At 36.4% G+C, this 21,416-nt stretch overlaps 1 protein-coding gene across 14 annotated transcripts in view; it reads left to right on the top strand.

Moving 5' to 3' along the window:
* Nucleotides 1-21,416, top strand: part of TMCC1 (transmembrane and coiled-coil domain family 1) — a 219,408-nt gene that overhangs the window by 156,251 nt on the left and 41,741 nt on the right. For 3 of the 14 annotated variants that reach the window (XM_073787755.1, XM_073787754.1, XM_019933685.3), the window contains exon 2: nucleotides 20,412-20,583. The exons of 10 other annotated variants lie outside the window; for them this stretch is intronic. In XM_073787755.1, the coding sequence (XP_073643856.1) occupies nucleotides 20,521-20,583 (63 nt within the window). In that variant the 5' untranslated portion in view covers nucleotides 20,412-20,520. Of the gene's footprint in view, nucleotides 1-20,408; nucleotides 20,584-21,416 lie in introns of all 14 variants that reach the window. One more of the 14 variants, XM_073787753.1, reaches the window with a different exon arrangement.

Genomic DNA, 21,416 nt, shown 5'->3' with positions numbered 1-21,416 from the left:
CCACAACTACTGAGTCTGTGTGCCACAACTACTGAAGTCCGCGTACCTAGAGCCCATGCTCCACAACAAGAGAAGGCACCGCAATGAGAAGCCTGCGCACCGCAACGAAGAGTAGCCCCTGCTCACGGCAACTAGAGAAAGGCTGTGCACAGCAACGAAGACCCAACGCAGACAAAAATAAATAACAAATAAATAAATAATAATTTTTTAAAAAAAGAATGAAAACAGTGACTGGCCACTCAGTATAAAGTACTGTGGTGGGTGCTATAAGGAGTTCAGGGATGTGTAGGACACAGCCCTGACCTAAGGACTTGTGGTCTCTATTAGAAAATATAAAAGCTTGCAAAAAAATGAAAATAGGAAGGTAATATATAACAAAAAGGATACAGTTTAGAACTTCAGAGAAGGGAGATTACTTTCAGCTGGAGAGTAAGGAATGTCACTAATTTGATTCTAATTAAATAACAGTCCTTTAAACTAAAAGTAGGCTCATTTGTACCTAAATTCATATACGCTTCACCTTGAGCGTGGACAGGAGTGTGTGTGCGTGTGTGTTATAAGGTGGAATGGGGACAGGGTTGGAGGTAGGAAGGAAAACATTCTTCTCTTCAATAAATAGTCTAAAGAGGTCTAATACAGAAGAGACAACCTCAGAGATGCTCCTTCCTAAATCACCATAATTGTCATCTTCTTGTTTATAGTCCTAACCTCCATGTGTAAGGGGCGGGTTGGGGGTTGATGGCAAGGGAAGGGCACGAGTGTGCGTGTGCATGTGTATGTGTGTGTATGAGTATGAACTGCATGTGCATCTTCAGTACCTAAAGTACAGGGATTCCTCTACCAGTTAGATATATTTAGGAGCCTGTATTTGATTTTTAAATAGTTTGGGGAACAATTTAGAATTCTTTTTCCAGACAAATAAAATAAGAAAAGTTGAGATATAGAAGCGCAGGAAATATGATTAGAATATGTCCTTTCATTATTATCTGCTCTTAATGAAAAGTTTAGTGGTTGTTTGAAGTCTGAGGATAAATAGAGAATTCAAACTGTTTAGAATTGGTACTTGGGTGGAAGACAGTATTTTTTGTTCGGTAGAACCTTGTGAGGAAAAGTTTATACAGAATCATTCCTGGGGAGTGGAGAAGCCTAATTCAAGTTGGCTTTTTTTTTTTTTTTTTTAGTGGTTCCTCATACATATTGTCTATTTGAAAGATCTAGGGACCTGTTAATTTAATCAATCTAGGGACTGATTGCAAGTTCAGGGAAGACATTCTTATGAGGGTCCCAAGGAGCTTTTGATGCCCAGTTGAAGTTCAACAATATTAAATGTCTTTGACATCCCCTGCTGCACCAAAGTGAAGCCTTCTTCCTTATTAGGGAATTGGATCCTGTATCATCCTATTTTACAGTTATCTGGTGGGTTCACAGGAATTTTTTTAAGTGTCCTGGAGTTAAAGGCTTTTCATTTATTCTGTTAATGGCCATCACTGGAGATGAGGTGTTCAGAAAGATCTAATACTCCAAGATAATTCTCACAAAAGAGCTATTAGGGGGCTTCCCTGGTGGCGCAGTGGTTGAGAGTCCGCCTGCCGATGCAGGGAACACGGGTTTGTGCCCTGGTCCGGGAAGATCACACATGCCGCGGAGCGGCTGGGCCCGTGAGCCATGGCCGTTGAGCCTGCGCGTCCGGAGCCTGTGCTCCGCAACGGGAGAGGCCACAACAGTGAGAGGCCCGCGTACCGCAAAAAAAAAAAAAAAAAAAAAGAAGTAAAGACTACATGGATTAGTATGTGAATGAAATGGGGGAGTGAGTAGTCTAGAGGAAGTTTACCATAATTCTGCATCTTCAGATAATTCTTTTATATATATATATTGAACTATAGTTGATTTATAGTATTATGTAAGTTTCAGGTATATAACATAGTGATTCACCATTTTTAAAGTTATACTTCATTTATAGTTATTATAAAATATTGGCATGTTCCCTGTGCTGTACAATATATACTTGTAGCTTATTTATTTTATACATAGTAGTTTGTACCTCTTAATCCCCTCTCCCCATGGTGCCCCTTCCCCCTTCCCTCTCCTGTCTCCTTAACTGGTAACCAGTAGTTTGTTCTCTCTATTCAGATAATTCTTTTAATTTCTAAAAGCTCTGTTTTCATTTTGAAGAAGAGAACTGCCAACTAGGTCACAAAATTTGCAAGAGCAGTAGAAGAGGGAACTTTTATTACATACTTCTTCCTAAACTAATGCTGCTTTTACATTCTACATCATTACATTTACATTTATCCTACATACATTTTATCATACATGATTTATCAAATATAGGTTATTATATGAAACAATCTAATTTTTGTCTGTTTATCTTAGGTTTCCCCAGTACAAGCTCTGGTAAATTGCTTGCATCATTTGACTCACTGTTACTCTCCACTGAGTTAATTATATAAAAATTACCTCTGAGTTTTGGAGCTGGGTAGGGAGAAATAGTAAAGCCAAGTGCAGGACATCCAGGTGGCAGCTGTTCATACCTCAAACAATGAGCAAGGTCTAAAGACTATACACAATTAATTATTTCTTTGGGGGCATGAAAGCAGGATTAGAGTAAGGCAGAACTCTTACTGGTTCTCACTGACCAGGTGGTTGTGGTTTTGACGATCAGAGTGAATATTTTCACCTTGGAGGCAAGGGTTCTAGGCTGTAGTGCCACTAGAGCCTCAGTTGTCTCTAAAGAGGAGAATAATATCAGCCAGAGGCTGAGGCTCAAGAGACATGGTTTATAGTCCCAGCCCTATCACAACTAGATAGGAACTTGGGGATTCATTTAACATGCAAGAGCTTTTATTCCTCACCTGTAAAATAAGACTATTTCACAAGATAACCTCTCAAGATCTTTAGATTTTAGCAGATTCAGAATTTACAGGTACAGACATGTATAGATTGATTTTAAAAATAAAGTAACACATTTTCCTATGACTCAGAAATGGACAGAGACACAGGTCTCAAACTTAGCATATTTTCTCTTTCTAGTTTATTAGACTTAAAAAGCAATTTCTTAACTGATTATTTTTCTTTGATTACAAAGTACTCATAGAAGTTAAATGAGGAATTTTACTGGACTTAAACTGGAACTACTAGTATATAGGAAAATCTGGATTTAGACAAAGCCTTATAACTTTTGGTAGGGTGATTATTTACTTTCAAAAGCAGGCATTCTAGATTCCTTTAAATAGCCACTTTTAAGTCCAGTATAATATTTTTAAATGTAATAAATATCATTCTATATGTAAATCCTTAATTTACACATTATTTTGCTGAAACAAAATCTGCCTTAAGTGAGAATGGCATACCTTAATTTACATGAGATTAATCTCTGTAGCCTACCAATTAATAAATAGAAATTTAAAATTAATTAAAAAATGTACAGTGAAATGGGTGTAACCATATGGTGTATATATGTACTTTAAACATTTACTTGATCTAAAGTTTCTAAAACATTGAGAGTCTTAAGGTAAAACTGTAATGCTTCAGGTTTTTTTTTCTTTTTTTTTGGCTCCCTGTCGGGGAACTGAACTCAGTTTTCTTATTAATGTTAAAATTAGGTGTACAAAGGTATTTTGTGGTTGTTATTAATTCTTCGAAAAATAGACAAATTTTCAGTCTCCTTAGCATTAAATTGTTACTATTAAAGTTTAGGAGTACATAAATAAATACTTTACAAAAGAAGCCCTAGTTCCTAGGGCATTAGATTTTCTAAGTTTAATTACCCTAGATTAAACTCATTTCCTTTTTTAATAGGATTACTATAGTAGTAGGGATATTCTGAAGACATAGGATATCTAGATTTCAGCAGTACATTAAAAAATTTTTTTTAAATTAATTTATTTATTTTTGGCTGCGTTGGGTCTTCGCTTCTCTGCACGGGCTTTCTCTAGTTGCTATGAGCGGGGGCTACTCTTTGTTGCGGTGCGCAGGCTTCTCATTGCAGTGTCTTCTCTTGTTGTAGAGCACAGGCTCTAGGCATGTGGGCTTCAGTAGTTGTGGCTCGCGGGCTCTAGAGTGCAGGTTAGGTAGTTGTAGCACACAGGCTTAGTTGCTCCGCGGCATTTGGGATCTTCCCGGAACACGGAATGAACCCGTGTCCCCTGCATTGACAGGCAGATTCTTAACCACTATGCCACCAGGGAAGCCCCAGCAGTACATTTAAGAGAGTTTTTCATATCTTTTGAGGGGGAAGTTATAACTGATTATTCATAACTGAGTAAGTGAAGGAATGAGTGAAAAGAGTTCTACAATATCATCCTGGAACACAGTCTCTGATGAATTGTTGCAATTTGCTTCCTGTCCTTTTCAACCTCTTCATTAATCCTTGGCTAAAGACATTGCCATGCTTAGAGTTGAAGATGTCAAGCAGCTGAAAAGAATAATTAAATTTTTGAGCTGTAAAGTTGGAATCCAGTGGTATTCTCAGACGTAAAGCATAAGTCACCACATTATGTGATTTATGGAAAGATCAACTGTTCTTAACACCATTTTCAATTAAAGAGAAAGCAAACACGGGGACTAAATTAGATGCTGTGACTAGGTTCTCTAGCAGATCTCTTAACTCAAAGTATTTTAGATACTGTGGGATCTTACCTAGTGGGTAAGATCTTAATTAACCTAAATTAGACAAAGCTCTTGTTACATTGCAATACATTTTAATTAGATTGTCTTGGGAATTCCCTGGTGGTCCAGTGGTTAGGACTTGGTGCTTTCACTGCCAGGGCCTGGGTTCAATCCCTGGTCAGGGAACTAAGATCCCACAAGCTGTGTGGCGCGGCCAAAGGAAAAAAAAAAATTAGGTTGTCTTAGTCATTCTTTGAAATTAAAATTCTAGAAAAGAAGCATTATTAATATTACCTTAATATTAGGATGTTATAACAGAAACATTGTTGTTGATATACTTACAACATAAAACACCCTGAGAGAAAACAGAGTTCCCAGTAGTTGAAAAGAATAAGAGAGATGCTTAACAATATCCCCATCTCAGTTTTGTTTACAAGGAGCCACTAAGAACAAAGAACATTTGTTGTCAGTTGATCATGGGCAAATTTGTCTTATTAAAGTTTTCCCCTTAACGTGCACGAGAGACAGCACGAAGTTATTAGGAATTTTAATTAGGACTTTTCCTTTCCAGCTCCCTAGACTAATTGTCTACAAATTCTATAATACCCTATGAAGCCTTAGCAATCATCTAAACTTTAAAGTTAATTTTAACTTCAAAATGTTTTGAAAATTAATTTTTATCAAATCATTAGGAGATAGAGGTAATTTTGTCAGAAAATATTCATGGGAAGATAGAAAATGTTTTTCTCCTGAGTGACTGCCAAAGTCAAGAACAAACTAGAGGCAGTTCCATATTGATTTTCTAAATAATGGCTTGGAAACAGAGGTCTTCCATATTTATTGCTTCTTAGTCTTATGTGAGAAATTTGTCTCCTCATTTTAATTGTGGATGCTTTCACTTAATCATGGGGTAAACTATCTTTTACGGTCTGTTACAACTCTGGCTTGGAATTCTGTGGAGAAAAAAAATTGTAACTCTACCTTTTATGTGGTTGTAGAATATCAGAAACTAACTCAGTCCTTAGAGGACTAAAATTAATTCATAGGCAAACACTGTCTAGCAATCAGAGGTGGCTCTGTAAAACATTGAATGCAAAAAAATGGAAGATTCCAATTCAGAAACCAGCCACAACTATCTGTAGATTTAAATAGCATAAGCATGTATTTGAGGTGATATGATTTATATTCTTATTTCTTATGGATTCATTCAGCAGACATTTATTGAGCCTACATTGTCTGCCTGGTCCTGGAGAACCAGAAGCAAATGTAGGCCCCACCATATGTATCCCCCTTCTTTTATGTAATTATAAATAAATTGGTCTCATAACTTTTAGGGAGCCTTACTTTATGAGTAGTTTCACTGGGACCCCAGGTTGTTGACCTGCAGCTGTAAGTCCTTATTTCACTGTTACCGTAGTGAAATTACAGAGTTTAGTGATAGCCTGTGTTAATTAACCCATTCAAATACTGTAGCAAACCTACGTGTAGTCTAACGGAATACAGAAACCTCGGAACAGGGTTTCCTCTCTCTTCTGCGAATACATCATTTTATTGCTATATTAGATTTTTTTTTTTGGAAGTATTTCAAATAGGTTGAGCCTAAGGAAATCAGGCCAGTGAACATGATGGCATTTATTACTGGATTCTGACAAGTAAAATCAAGATTGAAGGCTTATAGATATTTAATGAATGAACCATATTTCATGAAAATTCTTGAATTGTAAAGTTCAGGTGTCCAGGAACTTATCAACTCCTACCCCACCTCCACCTCTCCACCCCACTGCCCACCCTAGCTTTTGGAAATGTGAGAGGGTATTTTGGTTGTCGCAAAGATGTGGAGAGGGGAGTGATTCTGGCTTTAGTGAATAGAGCCCATGGATGACATAATGGCCAAAATGTCAGGAGTAACCCTGGTTGGAAGGAGAGCCCCCGGCATATTTCATCTCCCTCTGCCCTTCCCTCTTCTTTTCTTTTCTCACTGGAAAGGGAGAACCCCAGCAGTACAGGTATTAGGGGTAGCAGTATGCTGTTAGCACCCTGGTGCTCTTGTCACAGCACTTATTCGGTGCCATTCCCTCTTTTTCATCTAAGATATTTTTCTGAGGAAACATTGATGTCTAAATTAGTATCTAAAGTGCTCAACATCGCTAGTTATTAGAGAAATGCAAATCAAAACTATGATGAGGTACCACCTCACACCAGTCAGAATGGCCATCATTATAAGTCTACAAATAACAAATGCTGGAGAGGGTGTGCAGAAAAGGGAACTCTTCTACACTGTTGACAGGAATGTAAATTGGTGCAGCCACTATGGAAAACAGTATGGAGGTTCCTTAAAAAATTAAAAAGAGAGTTGCTGGACTTCCCTGGTGGTGCAGTGGTTAAGAATCTGCCTGTCAATGCAGGGGACACGGGTTCTAGCCCTGGTCGGGGAAGATCCCACGTGCCGCGGAGCAACTAAGCCCGTGTGCCACAACTACTGAATCTGCACTCTAGAGCCCACAAGCCACTACTACTGAGCCCGCACGCCACAACTACTGAAGCCTGCGTGCCTGGAGCCCGTGCTCCGCAACAAGAGAAGCTACCACAATGAGAAGCCCGTGCACCACAACGAAGAGCAGCCCCCACTCACTGCAACTAGAGAAAGCCCACACGCAGAAACGAAGACCCAATGCAGCCATAAATTAATTAATTAATTAAAAAAATAGAGTTGTCATACGATTGCACTCCTGGTCACATTTCCAGAAAAAACTCTAATTTGGAAAGGTACATGCACCCCAGTGTTCATACCAGCACTATTTACAATAGCCAAGACATGGAAGCAACCTAAATGTCCATTGACAGATGAATTTATAAAGAAGATGTGGCATAGATACACAATGTGAATACTACTCAGCAATAAAAAAGGAAATAATGTCATTTGCAACAATGTAGATGGGCCTAGAGATGATCATACTAAGTGAAGTAAGACAAAAAGAAAGACAAATACCATATGATATCACTTATATGTGGAATCTAAACTGTGACACAAATGAACTTATTTACAAAACAGAAACAGACTCACAGACATAGAAAAGAAACTTATGGTTACCAGGGGGAAAGGGGGTGGGGGTGGGGATAAATTAGGAGTTAGGGATTAGCAGATACAAACTACGATATATAAAATAGATAAACAGCAAGGTTCTACTGTATAGCACAGGAAAGTGTATTCAATATCCTGAAATAAACCATAATAGAATAGAATATGAAAAAATATATATAACTGAATCACTTTGCTGTACACCATAAGTTAACACAACATTGTAAATCAACTCTACATCAGTTTAAGATTTTTTTAATATAATAAATGAGTTAGCATCTGAAGGGACATTAATTCGCTATACTTTTTATATTAGAACATATTTATTGACGCCAGTAGAAGGTGTGTGTTATCTTCCTTGTCTTCTTCCTTTTCCCCTCTGTGATTATAATCATAAGTATACTATTGCTGTGTATATATCTATTGTATATACATTGATTGCAGTTCACTGAAGTGAGTTTATTGGAGTGAGTTGTTTCCTAGCTTCAGCTTAGTGAACCTGTGCTTGTGATATTTTCAGGAACAGTACAGATTCTCATTCAGCCACTTTGACTACTATAAACCTGATGTGAGTTTGGAATTTAGAAGTTAGTTGCTTTGACCTTAGCAAGACTTGTTCCCTTATACGCTGTTCCTATTTAATGTAAGCACACTTGGGCCAAAGAACATGTAAATATTTGGCTTCATATTTGTCATCTTACATTAAATGTTGACACTAGTTAATAGAAGTATGTCTAGGAGATCCTTTTCTTTGGATCAGAATACCAGCTTCACTTTCTTTCTAACCATTTCTAAATGATTATCTTTTCCTTATTGCAATTCAAAATATCTAAATTTGAATTCATAATTGTCCTTCCTAAAACTAACCCTGTTTTTCATCTTCCCTATTGCGTCATCACTTTCTTAGACTGGAAATTTGGGCCTCATCTTTTTTTTTTTTTAACTTTAAAAAAAATTTTTATTGGAGTATAGTTGATTTACAATGTTGTGTTAGTTTCAGGTGTACAGCAAAGTGAGTCAGTTATACATATACGTATATCCACTCTTTTTTAGATTCTTTTCCCGTATAGGGGCCTCATCTTTATTCATTCTTCTCTTTCATCTCTAATATGTAGTCAACAAATCCTATTGGTTCCTTCTTCAGAAGAATCACTAGGCCTTTCTTTCACATTTCCTCTGCCACTACTTTACTCCAATCCTTATCATGTTTCACTAAGAACACCTCTAGTTTCTCACCTCTCTTCAAGCTTTTGACTTCTCAGGTTAAAACTACCAAAGTAGATGGCAGAATGCGTTAAGACATAATGTCTCAGGAAAAAACAGGAGACAGGTGAATATTTACTCTGAGATCATTTAATCTGCAACAGAGTAAAATTTATCTTTGTCTTTTGTCCTAAATTTTAACTATTCCCAGAGTTTTACTTACTCATTTATTCCTTCATTTAATAAATATTTAATAGTATTTATTAAGTATATGTTCTGGTGTAAATAGCTAAATATTATATTTATTGTCTTTGAATTTTCCTTTGACAATTCATGTGTTGTCTTCAATTATCCTATTTATGCTTTCTCTAGTTTTTCAACCTCAACCTTGCAAGCTCTAGTCCTCTTTCTTAGGTACTAAACCTCGATTCATTTTAAGCTCCATAAATCACACAAGTTCCAAAACTGATGGATAGCAAAGCAAGGACTCAACTCCATCTCTTCTGCAGACCAGCAGCCTTCCAACCGCATCTTACTAATATAATAAGGCCTGTTGTCTAAGCTTAATGACATGAAACTATGGAATACTATAATGTGATGGTATCTCAAGAGAAAGGGCAAAGGAATGAGAAATTGGCCCTTAAATTGTTTTTTTATAACAAACTTTAAGAAGTTTGGAAAGCATTATATTCCCATAAGTAGCCAGTTAAGAGCATACGTGTCTTCAACTTGCTTCCTACTCCTTCTTGGTTATATTTTTATTTTGCTATTCTTAAAGAATATTTGGAACCACTAGGGCTGTATGCAGTTTAGTGGGAAATTAAACAACAAAGAACAATGAAGCCAGGTTATTTAAAAATGTAATAGCTTCATATCTTCCCCTGCCGAAGCCATCTATGGCTAGTAAGATTTTGGAAAGAATAAATTGAGTCAATCCTTGTTCTTCTCACATGGACTTGAACTAGCCCTCAAAAGCCATTTTCTTGCTCTTTTAGCAATTTTTATATTTTCTGAGAATGTGAAAAATGTTTTTTTTTTTATTCCTGAGAGCCCAGTATGGTCTGTTCTTCACCTGTGATTGGAAGGTATAAAATAGATATTAAGTAAGGATTTTCAGTAGATAGCTTATGTAGATCTGACATTCATGGAGCATAGCAAGAAAACAGCTCCTTACTGTGGCGAATAACATTTTCTAAAACAATATAGCATTACCTACGTATTTCCTCCAAGTGGTAGTTTCTCAGACATAGAATATGCTTGAACATATTCTAATGGTTTACCATATACTTCTGAAATTTGAGTTGTTTTATTTTGCCTTTTTTATTAACTTTTATTGAAATATGGTTGCTTTACAATGTTGTGTTAGTCTCCACTGTGCAACAAAATGAATCAGCCATATACATACAGATATCCCTTCCCTTTTGGACTTCCTTCCCATTTAGGTTACCACAGTGCATTCCCAGTTCCTCCCACCCCACCCCTTTCCCCCTTGGTATCTGTACGTTTGTTCCCTACATCTATGTCTCTATTTCTGCTTTGCCGATAAGATCATCTCTAGATTCCACATATATGCATTATTATACAATATTTGCTTTTCTCTTTCTGACTTACTTCACTCTGTATGACACTCTCTAAGGCCATCCATGTCTCTACAAATGACCCAATTTCATTCTTTTTATGGCTGAGTAATATTCCATTGTATATATGTACCACATCTTCTTTATCCATTCCTCTGTTGATGGACATTTAGGTTGCTTCCATGTCCTGCCTATTGTAAGTAGTGCTGCTATGAACATTGGGGTGCATGTGGTTTTTTGAATTACAGTTTTCTCTGGGTATATGCCCAGGAGTGGGATTGTTGGGTCATATGGTAGTTCTGTGTTTAGCTTTTAAGGAACCTCCATATTCTTTTCCATAGTGGCTGTATCAATTTACATTCCCACCAACAGTGTATGAGGGTTCCCTTTTCTCCACACTATCTCCAGCGTATTGTTTGTAGATTTTTTTGAAGATGGCCATTCTGACCGGTGTGAGGAGATGCCTCATTGTACTTTTGATTTGCATTTCTCTAATAGTGTTGTTGAGCATCTTTTCATGTGTTTGTTGGCCATCTGTATATCTTCTTTGAAGAAATGTCTGTTTAGGTCTTCTGCCCATTTTTGGATTGGGTTGTTTGTTTTTTTGATTTTGAGCTGCATGAGCTGCTTGTATATTTTGGAGATTAATCCTTTGTCTGTTGTTTCATTTGCAAATATTTTCTCCCATTCTGAGGGTTGTCTTTTGGTCTTGTTTATGGTTTCCTTTGCTGTGCAAAAGCTTTTAAGATTCATTAGGTCCCATGTGTTTATTTTTGTTTTTATTTCCCTTTCTCTAGGAGGTGGGTCAAAAAGGATCTTGCTATGATTTATGTCATAGAGTGTTCTGCCTATGTTTCTAGTGTCTGGCGTTACATTTAGGTCTTTAATTCATTTTGAGTTTATTTTTGTGTATGGTGTTAGGGAGTGTTCTAATTTCATTCTTTTACATGTAGCTATCCAGTTTTCCCGGCACCACTTATTGAAGAGGCTGTCTTTTCTCCATTGTATATTTTTGCCTTCTTTGTTGTAGATTAGATGACCATAGGTGTGTGGGTTTATCTCTGGGCTTTCTATCCTGTTCCATTAATCTGTATTTGTTTTTGTGCCAGTACCATACTGTCTTGATTACTGTAGCGTTGTAGTATAGTCTGAAGTCAGGGAGCCTGATTCCTGCAGCTCTGTTTTTCTTTCTCAGGATCACTTTGGCTATTCAGGGTCTTTTGTGTTTCCAAAGAAATTGTAAAATTTTCTGTTCTAGTTCTGTGAAAAATGCCATTGGTAATTTGATAGGGATTGCATTGAATCTGTAGATTGCTTTGGGTAGTATAGTCATTTTGACAATATTGATTCTTCCAATCCAAGATCATGGTGTATCTCTCCATCTGTTTGTGTCATCTTTGATTTCTTTCATCAGTATTTTACAGTTTTCTGTGTACAGGTCTTTTGCCTCCTTAGGTAGGTTTATTCCTGGGTATTTTATTCTTTTTGTTGCAACGGTAAATGGGATTGTTTCCTTAATTTCTCTTTCTGCCCTTTCGTTGTTAGTGTATAGGAATGCAAGAGATTTCTGTGTATTAATTTTGTATCCTGCAACTTTACCAAGTTCATTGATTAGCTCTAGTAGTTTTCTGGTGGCATCTTTAGGCTTTTCTATGTATAGTATCATGTCATGCCCTTTTTTTTTTTTTAACATTGAAGGTATGATCTGGGACTAGAGGAGATGGGGAATTACTGCTTACTGAGTACAGAGTTTCAGTTTTGGATGATTGAAAAATTTCTGGAAATAGATAATGGCAGTGGTTCCACAACATTGTGAATGTACTTAATGTCATTAAATTGTACACTTAAAAATGGTTGAAATGGTAAATTTTGTGTTTTGTATATATTACCTCAATAAAGAAAAAACTTTTTTGAAAAACACTGAAGGTATGACCTCACTTAGAAAACTGAAATCAACCTGGTCCCACTAAAGGCTATATTTTTTCTTCCTCATAAGCCTGCTATTTTGAAAATGTTTGTTTACAAACAACACATATTATTTTTCCTGAAAAAAAGAAAAGTAATTAGGAACTAAGAGCCAGTCAGCATTTTTGAGCAGCAGCAGTATAATGATACCACCTGGAGTACTTAAAATTCCAGATAAAATTAAATATTTGTCATTTTAATCTGCATATACGACTTCATTATGGGTGAATGTACACTTTCTATTGGGCCCTTGGAAATCTGGAAAACAGCTTGACCCTTTTACACACCTCAGGTTGGAGACCACTGTTCTATACTATGTCTCATGACATCACAGATACTATTTTAATATACCATTTCATCTTATGACACAAATTGCTGTATGATTCTGTACTTGCTTTGCAGGTGGTGCTTGGGGGTTACCTGGCCCTTCCTTGATTGGAGGCTGATATTCCCATCAGGGCTTTATGGTACTTTACAGATGTGAGATAGCTCCCCAACACCTTTGAGCCCCTTAGGTGGTACATGATTCCTTTGAGGTAGGCAGAGCCTAAATAAGCAACGTTCACTGCTTATTGTACTTCTTCAGTTAATTGTCTCGAATATGAAGGCAGGTAATTTAACTAATTTCTAAAGAAGGTCAGTGCCTCTATTCTTCCTTCCTAAAACCTCATAATTCTGGTATTGGCTTTGGCACTAAGCAAAAGCTTCTGTTGCTCTCCTTTCTGAACTAATTGGTTCTAAGCAGTAAAATAAAGTACTTGCCTTATTTAGAGGTTCATATGACTATACTAATCTCAAAAGAGTTTAAACTCCTTTACAGGTCCTCGCTTTGTCATTTTTCTGCTCCCCCACCCACTGGCTGGTTATGGGGGCTTACTTTTTCATAAAGAAAGCCGCTGAAGTCAAAAGCTACCTCTTATTGAATCCCAGTGGGAGGTTAATACAGTTAGGGACTTTTTAGCTGAACTGGTTGCCAGCTGGAGGAGGGCAAGAGAAGAGACTCCTTGAGGAATGCACAGCCAGCTGATGCGACAGGTTTTAACTTCAGTGCCTTCCTTGCAGATCTGTTCTCTGCTTTCTACAAGTACAGATAGTAATTGATTTATTAGATTTATCATTTTTCTTCCTTGATTCAACTTTACTTTTCCCCATCTTTTGCCACTTTTGGAAAAATTTATCCAGCCAGTCATCAGGCATCAACATCAAGAAGGTCATTCTGTAGAAACAGAACAAGTTCCTTGGTCTTCGGACTTTTTTCCCCAGTGGATCCTTCATGAATAAAATATAGTAAAGCGTGAAAGAGAAGGAGAACATTAGGCATTTTATCCAAAAAATAAAGTAGTATCCATGAGGTCTGACAGCTGAGGTAGGTTTTAATAATATAGAAAAGCCTCTGGAATTAGTCTTGGTTTTCATAAGGAGTATCTTTTGTCTGGGATTTGCTTTCAAATAATTGCAAGGGAGGGAGGAAGTACCGGCCATGAATTAATAATTGAAGCTGGATAAAGAATGCATAAAATTCATTATCCTCTCTACTTTTATATATATTTGAAATGTTGTGTAACAAAGAGGTTTTTAAAAGACATCTTTTCCCCAGGAATTTTGGAAGGATAAAATCTATTTCCTTATGAAATTTTCAGCATCCCCCCTGCAATACTCAACAGTGTTGAACACCATAAGGATACTATTGTAGGTTTGTATTACTGAGGGAAAAAATATTTTCTTGTTAGATATAATTCTGAATTTAGTAGGGTTTTTTGTTATTATTTTTGTTTTGTTATTGTCCAGATTGTTTTATTTATACAGCAATGTGTAAAATTATTTCAAAAACTAGATTCTAGTGAAACTTGTGTTCAGCTTTGTTTCCATCTGAAGGCATGTTCAGTAAACTTTAATCAGTATTGAGAAGTCTGAAAACTACTCAATGAAAAAATAGTATTAAACAGTTTCTTTATAAAGTAACACTTAAACGTTTTTAGTTGTTTGTAAAGGAAACTTTTTGTGTTATCGTTAAAATATCCCTGATATATCTTTGGGTGGTATTTAGTAAAGGAGCCTATTTTCTCAGTCTGGGTCCTAACTTAACTTTACTGCTAAATCCTCGGTGTCTTGTAGTTTGTCAAGTGATCACACTTATTAAAATATCTATGCCAATTGAGATGCTATAACTTTGATCTAAAGCAAGGGTTAGCAACCTTTTTTTTTTTCTTTGTAAAGGGCCAGATAGTAAATATTTTAGGCTTTGAGGGCCACAAAAGTGCTCTATTACATATTCTTCTTTGTTTTTTTGTTCTTAGAACTCTTAAAAATAGTTCTTAGCTCTTTTGTAAGATCCTTATTAAAACAGGCAGAATTAAACAATTGCTTTTTAATTAGATGCTTTACAAAATATTAATAAAAACTAAGGACCCAAATGTTAAAGGTTATTTTCAAAGGTAAAATTATGACTCTTATACAAAATGAACATATGTCAAAGATTGTATTTAACTCACTAATTAACCAATTATTAGGAGCCAGTAAGATATTAAAATGAGAATTAGACTTATGGAAATTTATATTCTCTACCAGACAAAATTGATTTGTATTTCATCACCAGCGCTGTCCACAAGGTAATTTCCGTCTCTACAGAGTTTCACAATAACCTAGCCAGAGACAAAGATGCAGACCTTTATACTATCAGATAACTCCAAAATATCCAATAGACAACGCCAGATATTCCCTTGAAAGGGCACGTAAAATTTTTTACCATTTTAGTCTTTCACAGTTTCTGCTGACAATCTCCCATCCCTCTTGTGATCATAAATAATTTCCAAAGATTTTTCTTGATCGCAAAATAGTTGGTCTGTTTAGGTTTGACCTGATTATTTATATAGATGCGTTAAGAGTGCTAATTAATCATACAGACAGCCTTGAGTTTTCTTTGAAAATCCACAGTGATACAGTTTTGAGCAGTTACTAAGGCTACAAGGTTAACTTCTGTATGGAAGTTTTCGTAAAGAATCTTAGATTGGACTTTTAAACACCTCTATTATTTACTATCCCAAGGTTAGGAAACCACACCTAAGAAACTCTCTGACTAGATTTCATCTACAGAGCTGATAAATTTGAATGAGTTAATCTCATCTTTAGGTCCCCAGCATTTGCTGAGGCTTGCTAGGAAGTAAGTGACCTTCCTTACCACCGCTAAGCCAGGGACCCTGTAAATCAGGCATCAGGTCGGTTTTCCTGGGAGCGCTTCTTTTTAGACATTGGCTCCATATATAAAGTCAACTATTCTTAATATGATTTTTCATGTATGAGTAAATGAGAATCTTTCTCAAATATGACATTCCAGGTATGTATGGTTACAAAATCCAATTATATCCTAATAAAAAGGAGATAAGATACTAGTATTGATCCTATACAAATAACTGTATTGCCATGAAAAGTTAAGGAAAACTCAGTAAGTTTCTGAATGCTGTTGATTCAGTGAAAATCAGATACTACTTAATGTTCTATTTTAGATCACAAAAGCAGAGTCTACTAAAATGTGAGTTAGAAATAGTTTAAGAAGAAAGTAAAAGGGCTTCCTCGTGTAGCCACAAAAAATAGAACATTAAGAGAACATCAACAGTATTCTAAACAAAAAACCACAATAAAATTTCCTTCATCAGTTCATTCCGTCCTGTATAGTTAGTTCTTGCTCAAATGGAAGTTGGGTCAGCAGTCTGCTTTCACGAAATATCTGCTTCTGGACTGAAAAGCATCATGGAAATCCTGGTCTAGTCCACTGGTAAATCCTGAAAGTTATCTAAGTGATGTCAGCTCAGAAACATGTACCTAAGGGTCTGTTCTTTGGAGTAGCAATAGTTTGTAGAGTACCTTGTACATTCCTTTCCATGAGACTCAAAGATAGTTTTAGGTGTAACAGTTAACCTGAAAGTTTCATTTTTATATATTTAGGAGCCAGTCTTGGGAAGGCCAAATCAAAAGAATTGTTGAAAGAGATTTGGGCCCTTGATTAAGATAGGAGCATGGATGAGAAACAGTACTTGGTTATTTAATCAAAATGACAATAAAATATTATAATAAACATGTAAGGGAATGCAATTTTAAAGAACTTGGCTCTTTCACAAGTAAAAAACCTTTGTTCTTTCTGGTTGTTTTGTTTTGTTTTTTTAATCATTAAGAACATTGTAAATCCAACATAAGGCCAGAAAGTTATTCTGCTATCTAGGCAAATTACACAGAAGATAAAGAATAATCTTTCATATTGTAGATGAAGGCATTAATCAGTAAGCCAAAGAAACTAGCCCATCAAAACTGATTGAATTTTGCAAAATTTGGACATATTTCATATCTTCTTTTCAGATCCCAGTAGTATAAACCAAGGCAAATCAAATTCAGTTTCTAAGACTTGTCTTTCAAATTCTGGAACAAACTGCCACTTTACTTTGGGACAAAAATGCTCTTTTTCCTTCAGAAACAGAAGGACTTTACACCTTGTACTGTTGCTCCTAGCGTAGTTCGAACCTCTTATATCAATTATAACATATTTCAGAGAGAAGATTAGGTGGAGGGAATGGATAATAAGAAATATCTGTCACACACAAGGATTTTAGCAGAACAGAAAGGCTCCTGAATACACATAACAGATTTTCTACAGCCCCACACTTCTCTTACACCTTCTTAAAGTGGCAAAATGAACCCGATTGGTAATATGACCTGAAGATATAGCCACTCTAATAGCATATAGAAATAAGAAGCAAATGTATATCAACTGAAAACTATGCTTAATAATCATCATTTAGTGTTCTATTTACTTAGAAATTTATCTGAGCATCTAAGAATTATTTGTTAATTAGCTTCATTTAACATTAGTCCAAGATTTTAAATTGCCATAAGATCTTGGAGGTATTTAAGCTGACACATAATTGCTATTGATATAAAAAGTTATCCAGGGGGGCTTCCCTGGTGGCACAGTGGTTGGGAGTCCGCCTGCCGATGCGGGGTATACGGGTTCTTGCCCCGGTCCGGGAGGATCCCACATGCCGCGGAGCAGCTGGGCCCGTGAGCCATGGACGCTGAGGCTGCGCGTCCGGAGCCTGTTGCTCCGCAACGGGAGAGGCCACAGCAGTGAGAGACCCGCGTACCGCAAAAAAAAAAAAAGTTATTCAGTATTACGACTCAATTTAGATGAACACAAATTTTCATTTTTCTAAATATCAGACATTATATAAGAAGAATACTATTAACTTGTTTGATCAGTAAACCTGTATAAGTAAATTTAGGAAGTTCAGATTAATTTTAATCTGAATTAAAACAAACCCAAGTAAATTAAAATGTGTGCAGTATTATACTTGGACAAAACTAATCTTTTTTCTTTGTTTTTTGTTTACAAATCTAGTCTTGATTTGCAAAATATTTAACTTAATTATATGAATTTGGATTTTTTTAATGTTTCAGAACTAGTAGTTTCTGTAAGAAGGATTTTTTTTCTTTGTCTAACATATTTGAAGTATTACATGTTCAGTTCGTTTTCTTGGACTTCTAAGAATATTTGATACGTAAGTGCTTATTTAGCTCTATAAAACCAACGAGAACAGAACCCCTTAATTTAAGAGCTATTATAATTAATTTTTAATGTCTTCTAAAAATAGGAAAACATTTTATACTTACACAACAAGAAGTCAAGATCTTTCTGAATTACAGACACAGACACATAGAGAGCTATGGCTTCAGTTCTACAACTTCAGCCATGAATCAAAAGTAAGCACAAAACCTTACCAGTACAGATCTCAAAGAGCTGTTCCCCTTTCTAATATATACAGCATTTTTAATTGAGTTGAGCTCAATATAGACAAATGGGCAAAAAGAAAAGTCTAACAAACTGAATTCTCTTTTGGTTTATTACCCAACAGAAAATAGATCTATTGTGTATCACTTTTCTGAAGAGACCACCACATGGTCAAATTATTAAAATCAAATTCTCATTCTGTGCTGCCATCAATGAGGAGTAATTTATCATAAAGCAGAAATAAACAAAATCAGCAAGAGAAAAAAAATCAAAAGAACCAGAAAGTAGCAAAATTAATGTTCTATTGCCAGTTGAGATTTTCTTTGGGAGCCAAGAAGACTTGTACCCAGGCTAAGGCAGCCAGTGAGGGGTGCTTCTCTGACAACTTGGGTAAATTCATTAGCATCTTGGTGGAACCTCAAAAACTGTTTGAGAATAATTTTTTGTAAGGTAAGATCATGACTCTCATATAAATACACAGTGAACATTTCTTACACACAAGGTCTTACACACCCAGGAAACTCTTCAGGGCTGCTCTCTACATATGGCAGCTCATCCAGTCAAGGCAGTTTTGATCTTATGACACCTTGTCTCAACACTTGCTTCAGTGATCTCAGTGGGAAGGAAAGAGAATAAAAGAGCTCATGACAGAAATGTTTGGTTTGGTTTTTTCTAAGTGATGAGGTTGCACATAATTTTGCTTTCTTTTACGCCCACTCGTGTTTTCAAAGTTTTCTACAATGAACATAATTGTCTTAAAAGAAGGTATATTTAAAATGCTAATAAACAGAATTGAGCAAACATCTGCTAATGTTGATGCTAGCAGTGCAGAATTGGGTTTTTTTTTTTTTTTTCATTGTTTTTTAGAAACAAATATTTACTCTGTTGAAACCTTATAACCTAATTTTTAAGCAAAGACACAACTTATATTAAGTCATAAAATTCTTTATTAATTTGTTCTGGAGAGTCAAGGTCTGAGTTCTGTGCCTCTAGAGATAAAAGAGGAATTTCTGGAGCCATGGTTTTAACCCAGAATTTTCTTCAAATTCATTCAAGATACTTTGGATTCCATTCAGAGTACTTTCTCTGATTTTAAATGAAAAATGCTAAGGAAGCTGGTGAATGCTGATAGAAGAACCTTCTTTGACCTCTCAGTACTGTGCTGGCTTGAGCTTCCAGCCCCATACTTAAATTTAAGTATAGAAATGATCACAGTTTTAGGCTCATAGAAAGGACTATACTGTACTATATCAAATTGTCTTCATGTTAACCTTTGTGCATGTTAACTTCAAAAAAATGTTACTAGCTATTATACATTGTACACACTACACTATATTTTATAATCATTAAAATTCTTCCTGTGTGCATTTCCCAAAACTACTTTTATAAATGAAGAAATAAAGCTCAGATCTGATAGGTTGTTTAAGGATAAATCCCAAAGTGACTTTTTCAGTGCAGAAACAGTTTCTTCAAGACATTCAGTTCTTTCATGCAGTATCGTGGGTATTGAATAAAATAGTATGTGATGGTACAGAAGCTGAGCTCAGGTTTACGATTGTGGTGTTTTAATCTGTTGCTTAAACTTCAGAGACCTTAATGCTTTTCATTCAGAAGCTTTTTCTCCCTTTTTCCGTAGTGAAAAAGACTTCAGGGTCTCATACTCTGCACAAGAAGTCTTTCTGAAGTCTTTCTCTTGCTCAGTTTTCATTTAAATGACTTTGTGAACCTAAAATGAAAATAAGAGAAGAAACATTAGAAAAGCATAGAAATTTGTCCTGCCGATCTTTTAGTCCTTTGTCGAAACATGGGTAGACTGTTTTCTCTTTGTATTTATTGAACCAAGCTACCTAAACAGTGTTATCCTATTTAGAATGTTTTTAACCTTCTTTAAGCTAGTCTCTAAACCTTATCTGGTTTTAAAGGAAAATACAAATGTGGATGGTGAATTAATGTTCTGTAGCTTTAAATTCAGCCAGTTTGGTGCTTTTGTCTCTTATAAAAGATGCTCACAGCTCGAGAAGAGAGGCAGCTACTGTCTGTGATCTCCATTCTCAAACTATTCAACTATTCATTTGCATTAGCAGCTCTAGCAAACTGCACCCACATCCAGGCGCACGCATACACATACACACACACACACACACACGCACACACATACACACACGGATGCTTGTTTGGCAGAAGCTTTCTGTTTATTCAGCAGAGTCCTCCCTGGCTCCCAGATGTAGAAAGCTCTAAGAGTTGATGCAGGAGACAGAACCGGAACTGTATGAAGGCGGAGGAAGGCACTGCGGAGGATTGGCTATGCAGGGATGTTGATGTGGTGTGGCTGTACCTGCCTGTTCTGTGAAAGGCACTTCTCTGAAGCTGTGAAGGTGAGAAGCCCAGGGATCAACTAGAAGCTTCATTTCGGCCGGCTGTTGGCGGGGGAATGCATTCCCAGTGGTAGCTGTCCTCATTTACAGCGTTATTCTCGGAAACCAAGTATGTGCAGCCTTGACAGACTATGCCACAGCTCCTCTGCAGTTTGGAAGCTGGGACAAATGGAAAGAGCTTAGAGCCAAAAGAGGTTGTGATTGTTTGCACGATCCAAGCTTGCTCTGGCAGTGCACAAATGAAGGATGAGCTTTGTGGCAAGCAAAATCAGCAGACTGCCTGACAGGGGGTTTTGGTAAGATAAATGTGTTGCTTGTGTTTTGGGTCTCCACCACCTTGCCCCCCATCTTTTCTTGTTTTTTTGGTTTACTTTTCTGTATCAGCTATATAGAATTGACTGTTAGCAATAACTAAAACATTTTAGAGATTCACATTTGGTGGTAAGGGATAGCCAAGGGAGCTGAAAGGAAACCATTATTTCTGGTCATTCAGTTTTGTGACCTTCAGAAATAATCATCAAGTTTTTTCCACATCCATGAAGAGGCAGAAGCTAGGAATTTCCAGAGCAAAGAACGCTAACAATAAGATATCCCTTCTCTTCTTTGAACAGTCATAATTACCCCCGCTCCTTTTTTTCCCCCCCAGCTTTCCCTATGGCCTGAAGTGGAGAAGAAAAAATAAAGTCTTCTTGCTCTTATTAAATTGTTGCCGCTGGAACAGTAATAGGCTGAGAATATAAGTATGGAGGTGGAGGAAGGCAGGTTGAGGAGTCTGCTATTTTCATAGCTGTGCATTGGTGGGTGTTTATCTTAGATTTATTAGCATTGATGTT

Source organism: Tursiops truncatus, chromosome 10, assembly GCF_011762595.2.
Source record: "Tursiops truncatus isolate mTurTru1 chromosome 10, mTurTru1.mat.Y, whole genome shotgun sequence".
NCBI lineage: Eukaryota > Metazoa > Chordata > Mammalia > Artiodactyla > Delphinidae > Tursiops > Tursiops truncatus.
The sequence above is the reverse complement of the archived record's forward strand: the minus strand, read 5'-3'. Positions and strand labels throughout refer to the sequence as shown.